The 12,330-nt window shown below is 45.0% G+C and overlaps 1 protein-coding gene and 1 long non-coding RNA gene across 3 annotated transcripts in view; both read left to right on the top strand.

The window, feature by feature from the left end:
- LOC311629091 overlaps positions 1-12,330 on the top strand; it is a 107,530-nt gene that overhangs the window by 55,677 nt on the left and 39,523 nt on the right. The window lies entirely within an intron of this gene.
- The window catches only part of NT5C3A (5'-nucleotidase, cytosolic IIIA), a 43,552-nt gene continuing 36,951 nt past the window's right edge, over positions 5,730-12,330 (top strand). Inside the window, exon 1 of one of the 2 annotated variants that reach the window (XM_084896912.1) lies at positions 5,730-5,969. Coding sequence is in view for 1 of the 2 variants with exons in the window: in XM_084896910.1 (XP_084753036.1) it covers positions 5,832-5,969 (138 nt within the window). In the remaining variant the exon portion in view is untranslated. The remainder of the gene's footprint in view (positions 5,970-12,330) is intronic. The other variant, XM_084896910.1, reaches the window with a different exon arrangement.

Here is a 12,330-nt window from a genome sequence, read left to right as displayed (position 1 = left end):
AAAGACAGTGGGAGAAGATGTATTTTATTTTAAAGCAAGAAAAGCCCCCAGGGACAAAAAGGGACATTACCTAAAAGTCAATTGTTCACTGAGACATAACAATCCCTTGTATGGCCTTAACAGAGGGTGAAACTACAGGAGTGGGGGCAGGCTAGGGGGTCAATGGGGAAAGAAAAGGGGACATAAAAAATTACAAATATCAGAAATGAGACTAAATAGCTGCCAAAACCATGGGCATTTATCTTACTATTGACACAATTTTCAAAATCTAGATAAAAATGGACCAATTTCTTAAAAGACAGTATTTGCCAACACCCAACTGGAAATGGACTGAGTAGGTCTATTTTTATTAAAGTACTTGAATAATAACCTTCCAAAAAGTCAAAAATAGATCAATGGAAAAACACAGAGAATCCACAAATAGACTACATCAACATAGTCAACTGGTCTTTAACTAAGTAGCAAAGGAAATACAAATAGTTTTCCTCACACAACTAGTTCCTCTGCACAATCAAAATAGCATTTCAACATCCCTATCAGTTAGGGATCTTCAGAAAGTGCCAAGGGAACATTTATATACAGAAAAAAACTTTTCTTTAAGGAATTTGCTCATAGGTTCAAAATCCGACAGGTAGCAGCCGGCCACACCAGCGACATAGCTGGCGTCCATATACTGACACAATTCCTCCTTGCTTGGACTGCAACTTTGAAAATGCCATCAACAGCTCCTACTACCAGTGAGGTGTAGTCACTGATAAACTCAATTGCCCTCCTGATCACACCTAGTTTTGGGGAAAAATGAGTTGTGTACACAACATGCTTCATCTACAGAAGGGGACAAAATAAGGGTAAGGTCCCAGAAGTACTCTGCTCCTGCAGATAAGAGAATCACTCACTCCTACTCAGTTCAGCCCCACCTGGCCCGCCCTCCATACCTCCTTACAGCTCTCCTTAAACCCCACTTATCTCTAATTGGTTTTTGTGTTGTTGTTTTAGAGGGGAATGGAGAGGAAGAGAAATCACTGTGAGAGCCTTCCATCATGCCCAGACCAGGGATCGAAACTGCAACCTGGGTATGTGCTCTGACCAGGAATCAAACCCAGGACTCTTCAGGGCACAGGATGATGCCCCAACCAACTGAGCAACACCGGCCTGGGCAAACCGCCTTCCCTTTAAACCACTTACTTATTCTTCCCAGGGTATTTTTGTCACTTCATTGTGAAAGATTTTACAATTTGCAGGCCTTGTTGAAACAATTATGGGAGCTCTGGGGTAACTCTTCCAGCCAGGCTGGTCTCAGAACATGAGGTTTTGGTTGGACTACTGTGTCACCCCAGGCAACTCACTGACTGTCCAGCCTCCGTCCCCTTATTTGTGAAGCAAGGACAGCAATACCTAGCTCATGAGGTTGTTGAGAGGTGGCATGAGAGAATCAGAGTACCTGGCATAATGCTAGATTCACGTTTTACCTATTAATGTGAACTTCTGAGCTGCCACAAGGGAGAAGAAAAGTTTATAAAAACCTTCGGGCAATGGAGACACCAGAAAACCTTCAGTTTTTGGTTTAGCAGGGTGTCCGACCCCATTGGACTTCTATGCAGATTCCTTACCTGCCCCAGGAACAGAGAGTGGATTACGGGTATAATTCTGGCCCCAGCACTTTGGGCCAGGCTGCCGAGCCTCCCCATCCAGGAAATAAAAGGGTGTGGGTTTGTTTTCCTCAGAATGCCTCTTTCCTTCTGAAGAGTTCATCTTCTAGGCTGAAAAATAAAAACAAAAACAGATGTTCGCATTTAGGAAAGGACCATCGCCCTCTGTCGGGGACAATGCTATGAAAGTAGAGAAGTCATCCTAGCCCTAACCCGTTTGGCTTAGTGACTCAAAGGTCCCAAGTTCGACTGCAGTCAAAGGCATGTACCGTGGTTGCAGGCACATACTGACTAGGGGGTGTGCAGGAGGCAGCTGATGGGTGTTTCTCTCTCATTGATGTTTCTCACTCTATCCCTCTCCCTTCCTCTCTGTAAAAAGCCAATTAAAAAAAAAAAAAAAAGTCATCCTAGTCCTTCTTAATTCAGGGTTGCACTGCACTTGGGACCCCAGGTTGCATCCAGAAAGTCTAGGTTCCCTGGGGGAGGGGGAGGGGGAGGCGGAGAACCCAGTGCCGGCCAGAATGCCAGGGGCTGCACCCCTGGGCTGGGGCTCAGGCCTGGCTTACACTCTCCTTGTTTTCAGGCCCTTCCCATGTGTGCAGCCTCCCCAGGCCCAGCCCCTCTTCAGTTTAGGGGTAAACCCCAGGGCTCAGCGTCTTCTTAGCCAGGACTCCACTAACGCCATAGACACAGACACCCCTTCCCTGCAAGCCAGTGCTTCCCCGCCCGCCTCACACCCTCCGCAAGGCCCCTGCTCAGGCCTCTGCACGCCTGTCCCACCGACCTGCTCTATCCTGAAGCCTGGGCGCCAGCCTCCCTCTGCCCTACCTTCCACTACCAGGAACGTGTGCTGTGTGTGTGGCGCCCTCGCCCGCCCTTATAAGCGCCACAGGGAGGCACGTGGTGCGTGGTGCGCAGGCGCCTCCCTTCCCTGCGCATGCGCCCTGGGCAAGGCCGCCCCTCCCCCTGGTCCAGTGGCTCTGCCAGAAGGAACAGAGCAGCTCTGCACCAGCCTCGGGGGGCAATGATTCTCTCTCATCGATGTTTCTAGCTTTCTGTCCCTCTCCCTTCCTATCTGTAAAAAAATCAATAAAATAGCCAAGATCGGTTTGGCTCAGTGGATATTGATTTTTCACAGAAAGGAAGAGAGAGGGACAGAGAGTTAGAAACATCGATGAGAGAGAATCATCGATCAGCTGTCTCTTGCGCACCCCCCGCTGGGGATATGCCCACAACCAAGGTACATGCCCTTGACCGGAATGGAACCCGGGACCTTTTAGTCCGCAGGCCGACGCTCTATCCACTGAGCCAAACCGATCCCGGCAATAAAATATTTTTTAAAAAATCAATAAAATATATTTTTTAAAAATAAAAATAAAAATAAAAAACTGTGAGGGGGACAAGGAACTGTCTGGTTCTGGGAAGGAGCTAACACCAGGGCATCTACACCCAACAGGTGGGCCCAGAGGAAAGGGCATGTACATTGGTTGTGGGCACATCCCTGGTAGAAACTGTGCAGGAGGCAGCTGGTCGATGTTTCTCTCTTATCAACGTTTCTAGCTCTCTATCTCTCTCCCTTCCTCTCTGGGGGGGGAGGGGGGGGGAAGAAAAAAAGAAAAAAAAAAAAAAAATATATATATATATATATATATATATATATATATATATATATATATATATATATATTATGAGAGAGAAACATCGACCAGCTGCCTCCTGCACATTTCCTACCGAGGATGTGCCCACAACCAATGTACATGCCCTTGACTGAAATTGAACCTGGGACCTTTCAGTCCACAGACCTACGCTCTATCCACTGAGCCAAACCAGTTTCGGCAATAAAATATATTTTTTAAAAATACAAAAAGTGCATTCGTGCATCAGACAGTTAATGCCAGACTCACTTTCTTACAGAATCATGGTCAGGTGGGCCTGTCCCACCTAAGCACCCCCTTTCCATAAATTTTCTTCTCACTCACAGCGTTGGCGGGGTCGCCCCAAGGAACGTCCTGCATCCCTTCTCTGTCACCCCCAAAGATAAGAGAATAACATCACATCAACCCCATGGGAGGGAGAAAACAGGTGAGAGGGAGTCCTGCGCTCATAGAGAGGACATGATGAAAAGGTGGCCATTGGGAGGCAGCAGCCACAGGAAGTGTCAGCAGCAGGGACACCTCCTCACTCCAGCCACCTGTGCCTTGTTGCCATAGCACTTTCGTAAACATTGTGATATAAAACACAGAAGGACAAAATTCACCACGCTAACCGTTTTTTGTTTTAAATGTACTGTACAGCCAAATCCGATTTAGCTTAGTGGATAGAGCGAAGGGTCCCAGGTTCAATTCCCGTCAAGGGCACGTGCCTTGGTTGTGGGCACATCCCCAGTAGGAGGTGTGCAGGAGGCGGCTGATCAGTGTTTCTCTCTCATCATTGTTTTTAACTCTCTATCTCCCTTCCTCTCTGTAAAAAATCAATAAAATATATTTTAAAATAAATAAATATATGTACTGTACAGTTAACCATACGCCCGTGGTTATGTAGCCGCCCTCTGGAACTTTTCACCTTGCGAAACCGAAACTCAGTATGTGGAGTTGAACAGCTCTGCCCTTCCCTCTCCCCCAGGCCCTCAGCCACCAGGCTGCTTTCTGTCTTGAGAAGTGTGACTGCCTCATGTAGGTGTAATAATGCGGGACATACTTGTCTTTTTGTGACTGGCTTATTATTCTTAGTAATGTCCTCAAGGTCGAACCTTGCAGAATCTCCTCCTTTTTAAAGGCGGATGGTCTTCCTTTTGAAGTGGGTGTCACGTATTCCTTATCCATCCACCTGTGCAGGGGCGTCTCTGCTGTTCTGAATGGGCCGCGGTGGGCACAGGGGTGCTGGTAGCTGAGTGCCCGGAGCTGGAATCGCTGGGCCCATGGCAGCTCTACTTTTAATAATCGGAGGACCATCCACAGTTTCCCACAGCGGCTACGCCAATTCACATTTTTACGAACGTGCACGAGGTCTCCCCACCAGCACATTAGCGCTTTCTTTTCTGTTGTTGTTGTTGCTTTTTCATAAAGGTCATCCTAACTGTGTGAAGTGACGTCTCCATGTGGTTTTGATTTGCATTTCCTGATGATGTTGAGCATGTTTCCAGAAGCTTGTTGGCCATTTGTTAAGCTGAGCCTTTGGCCCATTTTTTTAATTGGGTTTGCTTAAACAGAAATGAAATTTGGAGATGAGATTTCATCGTTTTAATTTGTACTCCTGCCGTAAAGGTAAGGAACTGTGAAGGAAAAGAGCCACATGCTAACCTGACAAGGCCTTTGTGGCAGTTTTGCAAACTCAGATATCTGTGAGATGTCTGGGTAACTTGTAACTTCCCTTTTTCTGGAGCCCCTGGGACACAACCAAATGTGGTGGGCACTAGGATAGATGCCTCAACTTCCTTCCTTACCATGTTAATTATTCCTGCACTCACCTAAGTACGAGTCCATCATTTTACCTTTTATCCAATCCCAGGGGTTTCCCAAAGCTCTGCTTTCTCCCGCCTCTCTACTCCATCACCAATGAATTTCATGTAACCCTATGTCCCTCCTTTGATTGCACATAAAAATTCTTTACAGGTTTCAATGGTTTTGTTTTGTTTTTTTCGTTAACAGAACCCTTATCAGATGCGTGGTTTGAAAACACTTCCTCACATACCCTTGGTCCCCTTTTTGCTCTCCCGGCGGTGGCGCTGCACTCAGCCATACTGCGCGGTAGCGTTGGCGGTAACCGCGCGGCCTTCTGGGGGTTGTAGTCCAGACCCAGGAGGCTGGACGTCGTGGAACTTTTTTTTTATTATTAATGGACTAAGGTTGGAATCGGATTCCTACTGGGTGGGGCTAGAATGAACCCCAGCATGGCCCTCTTTAGCAGAGACAGATAATTAATACAATTCTCTTTTCAGTGCTTGGAGAGCAGCCGGATAGACCCACCTTCCGCCTCCGACGCAGGCCACGCCCTCCCGCCTTTAGCCTGTCCCGGCCGGTTGGCGCTAGCCCCGCCCTCGCCGCAAGCCCCGCCCCCTAAGCGCTCTGGGGCGGGGCTTGCGGCGGGGGCGGGGCGTCCTGGCCTTTCCAGCCCGCGCCTCTAAGGCCCCCGGTGGCCCAGAGCCCGGTTCTTTTCCGTTCGGGAGGCGCGCAGGGACCTGTCATGGACCGGGCGGCCGTGGCGAGGATGGGCGCGGTGGCGAGCGCCAGCGTGTGCGCCCTGGTGGCGGGGGTGGTGCTGGCCCAGTACATATTCACCTTGAAGAGGAAGACGGGGCGGAAGACCAAGATCATCGAGATGGTGAGTGCGGGTGCCCGGCGCGCGGAAGAGCCGGGGAGGGGTCCCCGGGGTCGGCGGGCTGGAATGCCAGGGGCGCCCCGGGGACCCGTTCGGGACCCCCGATGGCGGCACTCGGGGGCCTTGGTTATGTCTCCCTTTGAAACAGAAAGGCAGCGAATAGGTGATAAGGAAACGAGCTATACCTCCTGCTGCAAAGTCCGTTTCTATAGAGACAAACCGAACCTCTGCACAGGTTTCTCCCTCCTGCCCGCACCCCCTGCAAACCCTGGCCGCCAACCCAGGTCCAGCAGAGGGGCTGTTTCTGCACCCTGGCTGGGATGGGTTCGATCCGGGATAGGTGTACCTGCTCCGTGGTTAAAAGAATGCCACTCATCCAGTTGGGAGTTCCGAGCTGTTTATTTTGTATTTGAATGTTATTTATTTCTTCTTGTCTCAAACCGCCAAGAAGTATCTTTGTGTTCATTGTAACCCCAAACCTTTTGCATAACATTTTAGAAGTTTATTTACAGTTTTATTGTAATAGAATGTTTTGGGAATTCTATCTGAGGAACATTATAAGGAGTGTTTGCAACAAAGTCAGAGGGTTTTTTGTGTTGTTTTTTTTAATTAGAGTTCATTAATCAAGACAGGTAACCCACTGAGTTGCATTCCAATGTACTTCCTGGAGTATATACTCCGGGTATATTCCAGGTGAACATCTGGAGTCAAATATTTGTGACAAATCAGTTGGCAGCCTACGACTCGACTAAATACTAATCATTTTAGGTTCATGTGCTACTTAGAATGTTTCAGCCTCAGTGATACAATCTGATGGGTCAGATAAACTGTTTGTTGCTTTTGGCCGCAGGTTGAGTACAGAAATACTTTCCATTACTAAGAGTAAAAAAAAAAAAAAAATTAACTCCTTCATGTCTCATGTCAATTATATTTCTAGGTTTTGTTTATTGTTAGCATTCAGTTATTCTTGGGCTATTACTTCTCTTCTCCACTTGTGTACCCACAGCAGAAAGTTTTTGCCTTAGACATTTCATTTTGTTGACAGTGCTGTCCAGGGGAGAGAACTTTGGTGGTTCCCTTTTGTCCCAGACCAAGAATGTATTCACGCCGGGACCGGTTTGGCTCAATGGCTAGAGCGTCGGCTTGGGGACTGAAGGGTCCTGGGTTCGATTCCGGTCAAGGGCATGTACCTTGGTTGCGGGCATATCCCCAGTAGGGGGTGTGCAAGAGGCAGCTGATCGATGACTCTCTCTCATTAATGTTTCGAACTCTCTATCTCTCTCCCTTCTACTCTGTACAAAAATCAATAAAATATATTTAAAAAAAAAAAAAAAAAAAAGAATGTATTCACAAGTATCTATATGGGACCCATAAAACTAAATTTTATGTTAGGAAAATTTATAACGCACATGTGCAAACTGATTGTCATACCTTCTGGTGTGTGGTTCTGTGTGTAGAACTGTGGGTTCATCTGTTACATCACTTCTCTGAACCAAAAGAGCTAACAATGAACGCCCTTGCATAATCCCACAGTGGAACCATCGTGGACAGTTCGCCACCGTGGTGAAGGGAGAGCCCAGGCAATCTTCCCATGTGCATCTGTGTACACACTATTACATTCACATTGTGATGTATGGGCTGACTGCTCGTAGCTATTAAAAGGCCAAAAGTCAAAAGAACTTGGTGTGTTTAACCTGTAATTTTACTTCCTCCAATGGGATGAGCATTTGTTTGGGAATCGGAAGACCTACATTCAAATCCCGGTTTTATCTCTTGGTAATAGATGTGTTTTAGGGGGCACGCTTGGCCCACCTCACCCTCAACAACGCCCACCTTAGAGAATCTGAACAAACCCACAGATGTCCAGGGGACGTAGCCGGAACTGGTCCCAGGTAATGGACCCAGCAGGAACTACCTGCCCGCAGTGGGCCTGTCCACCGCTGACGAGGTGAACAAGTGACGTCTGGCACTGGGTTTGGCAGGATGTGCTGCTTGGAGGATTTTTACTAAGAGACACAGGGGGTTTGGCAGGATGTGCTGCTTGGAGGATTTTTACTAAGAGACACAGGGGGTTGCTAGTGGGCTGCACACCCACCCTGCTGCTGAAATGCTGTGTGAGGCACCACACAGAAGGGAAGTCAGCCACATGCCAGAGAGCTTCAGAGATAAGAGGGGCCCTTTCCTGATGTTGCTGTTTCTTTTCCTTCAAGCCTATTTGTTTATTTTATCGTTTAAAGTGTTACAAATAGTAGTACATATGTCTCCTTTATCCCCCATTGACTCCTCCACCCCTTTCCCCCCATCACCGGCCTCCCCTACACGCCCCTGCACAATCATTCTGTGTGTCCCTAAGGCCATGTAGCAGCCAGCCTCACCTATGAACGGAGCTAGTTTGGGTAGATTTCTCTTCCTTGCAGTCCAAATCTATTTAAGATAACTAATTCACTTGCCATGGTTAATACACTTTATTTGTTTTTTTAAAAATATATTTCATTAATTTTTTTACAGAGAGAAAGGGAGAAGGATAGAGTTAGAAACATTGATGAGTAGCTGTAACTATTAGCACTGAGCATCAGCCCCTCCAATATCATTTTTCCTTACGGACACTAGTGGGCCATAATTTTATCCACTGGTCTCATTTACTTTCACCTTTCTCTCTCCTACGCTTTCATTGTCAAAATTACTCTTTCCAGCCCAGCCGGTATGGCTCAATGGTTGAGCATCGATTTAAGAACCCAGGAGGTCACGGTTCGATTCCCGGTCAGGGCACATGTCCGGGTTGTCGGCCTGATGCCTAGTAGGTGGCGTGCAGGAGGCATCCAATAGGTGATTCTTTCTCATCACTGATATTTCTATTTCTCACTCTTCCTCTCTGAATTCAATAAAAATACTAGTATAATTTAAAAACAAAATTAAATTAAAAAAACTACTCTTTCTAATTATCCCCAGTAAGGATGACTACAGAGTTTGTAAACTGGACTAAAAAGGTTCAGGCTGCCAAACATGTGTACAGAAGTTTATACATATAGAGGTGAATTTTGCACAAACGTGACTGGTTTCGGGGATGAATTAGGATATAATGGTGAGCCTGGATTCCTTTCTCCCTCCGGTCTCTCTGGGAATCGTGCAGCATTGAGGCCTCCCTCGTATCTGTTGACCATCACACCTCAGTTGTAACTCACCATTCCAGTCAAGCTTGCCTATTCAGATCCGACCAGTTCCCTCCCAGTCCCTCCTCCTCTCTGATCAGACCTGGCAGCCAGGTATGGCCAGTCTCCCCATAAAAACAAAGGTTTTGGAACAGCCAAAACCGGTTTGGCTCAGTGGTAGAGCGTTGGTCGGTCTGCGGACTGAAGGGTCCCAGGTTCGATTCTGGTCAGGGGCATGTACGTTGGTTGCGGGCACATCCCCAGTGGGAGGTGTGCAAGAGGCAGCTGATCAATGATTCTCTCTCGTCGATGTTTCTAACTCTCTATCTCTCTCTCTTCCTCTCTGTAAAAAATCAATAAAATATATATATATTTTTTAAAAACCAAGGTTCTGGAACAAAGGCTGAGCACTGTCCGGAAATTTCCTCCCGTCGGGCAGAGAACCCACTTCCACACAGAGCTTAGTCTGTGAAGGATGAGGCTGTGAGGCCAGGAACTGTCATCAACATTTCCATATTGAATGATGTGTGACAACTTTAGTGTTTATACTTGATTTTTTTTTTTTTTACTTGATTGATTTTTATTTGTGGACATTGCTTCCATGTTTTATAGTCTACAGATAGCATTTATCTACTTTCGAATTAATTTAGCCTAAATATAAGAGCATTAACAATAATAACACTTTCAAGAAATAGTAATAACTGCAAGTTTTCTTCATGAAAAAAAGACCCTGTACTTGAAACGGAGTAAAAATAAGTGTTAGTGATTAAAGAGACTCTGGTGTACAAAATTAAGTACTAAGTGAGGCTTCTAGAGAAGACAGTTATGGGAGGATCTTTACACCATTAAAAATGTGTTTGGGTCCTGGCTGGTGTGGCTCAGTGGTAGTGTACCAGCCCTCGAACTGACGGGCCATGGGTTTGATTCTTGGTCAAGGGCACGAGCCTGGATTGCAGGTTCATTCCACAGCTCCACAATCAATGTGTCTTTCTCTCTCACATAGATGTTTCTCTCTCTACTCTTCCCTCTATTTTCTAAGGATCAAAGGAGAAAATTACTCAGGTGAGGATTAAAAAAATAATAATAATAAAATAATGTTGAAGAAGAAATTATTTTAAGATGGAAAACATTTATTTTTTAAATGTATGTGTATAAATATGTTTATGTACACATACGATGTTTGAACGAATTCTTTAGTCTTTTTGGATTATGGCAACAGAAGTCTTGAAAGGGTTTTTACTAGTTAGAATTTATTTATTTTTTTTAATATATTTTATTGATTTTTGTACAGAGAGGAAGGGAGAGAGATAGAGAGTTAGAAACATCGATGAGAGAGAGTCATCGATCAGCTGCCTCTTGCACACCCCCTACTGGGATATGCCCGCAACCAAGGTACATGCCCTTGACCGGAATCGAACCCGGGACCTTTAAGTCCCCAAGCTGACGCTCTATCCATTGAGCGAAACTGGTTTCGGCTTACTAGTTATTTGTGATGAACAAATGATATCTTTCCTGTCCTACATTTAACATTTATCTCCACAGAGCTGGACTTTTATACAGTTTCAAGAATCTCAGTTTCGGCCCTGGCTGGTTTAGTTCAGTGGATAGAGCACTGGCCTGTGGACCAAAGGGTCCCGGGTTCGATTCCTGTGAAGGGTGTGTACCTAGGTTGCAGGCTCCTCCCTTGCTTGGGCCCTGGATATTCCTCTCTGTCTTTCCTTCTCTCTTCCACTCTCTCTAAAAATCAATGGAAAAATGTCCTCGGGTGAGGATTAAAGAAATTTAAAAAACAAAAGACTATACCTGTTTGAAAAAATAATAATTTCAGTTTTTACCACTTTCTTTAGTCATTATTCTTGTTAGATAGGTTATACAAAAGTGCATTTTATTAAATTTTGCACTAGACTATCCAAATGTACTTTGACCTCTCAGTAAAATAACTTAAAATTTGGTGTTCCATTGTATTTATTCCAGAGACTAATCTGGAAAATTTAGTGTCATATAGGACAGAAAATGTAATGCCCTTCAGATAGCAACAGCAAATTTACCAAGTTTTCCTGTCATTTAAAATTCCATATACTTAATTTGTGCTTTTGAAGTTGTTTTAGAAAGCTGAGAATTTTTTTTATAATCCAAGATGTTAAAAGGATGCTCTAAAAGAAACTTTTAAATTTAAGGCCTATCTCTTACTTCTCGGCCTTTGACTAAGATCAAGCGTGTGTGTAAATATATATATAGATAGATAGATAGATAGATAGATAGATAGATAGATATACAGTATTTACTGATTTGAGAGAGAGACATCAATTAGTTGTCCCACTTATGCATTCATTGGTTGATTCTTGTATGTGCCCTGACCAGGGATCAAACCCACAACCTTACGTAACGAGGTAATGTTCTAATCATCTGAACTACCAGGCAGGACTGTTTTTATCAGTTTAATATCTGATATGTCCTCTGTCTAAGGACAGCATATTAAATGGACTTCCAAAGCAGGGAGATGGAATAGGAGCTTGCTGTGTCTATTGCAAACATCCACCTCATATTGCAGTACTCCGGGAATGGTGCACCACAAGAAAAAAGAAGAGAAAAATTAAGGCCCATCTCCCTATGTCATTCTTCTGTTTGCTGTTAAAGTCAGCTGGATACAGACCTGTAGGAGTTTAAAAGCTAAAGTAAATAAGGGATCACAAACCAAGTTACATTCATGGGAAATAATGGTTCCTTTGATAGACTATTCAGTAATCAGAAAGCTGGCTGATGAGAACAAATATTTCCAGCCTCTCATATTTACTAAGAGAAATGGGATTATAATCTTTTTTTTTTTTAATCCTCACCCAAGGATATTTTTCCATTGATTTTCAGAGAGAGTGGAAGAGTGAAGAAAAGACAGAGAGAAACACTGATGTAAGAGAAACACATTGATTGGTTATCTCCTGCCTGCCCCCCCCACCCCCCCACGAGGACCAAAGCCAGGGAGGAGCCTGCAACCTAGGTACATGCCCTTATCCAGAATCAAACCCAGGACCCTTTGGTCTGCAGGCTCTGTCCACTGAGCAAACACAGCTGGGGCTGGAATTATAATCTTTAAAGTAGAGAGATTAAAGGTTTTCTTATTTAAAAAAGTGGCGTTAAATTAGATGATCTCTAAGATCTCTAAAGATGTGATTTGCATGTTGAATAGACATGATGCAAGGGATGTAATTAAATACAAC

The sequence above is a fragment of the Pipistrellus hanaki genome, assembly GCF_964339955.1.
Source record: "Pipistrellus hanaki genome assembly, chromosome: 10".
Classification (NCBI taxonomy): domain Eukaryota; kingdom Metazoa; phylum Chordata; class Mammalia; order Chiroptera; family Vespertilionidae; genus Pipistrellus; species Pipistrellus hanaki.
Note: the sequence above shows the minus strand (reverse complement) of the source record. Positions and strands in the feature narration are given on the sequence as shown.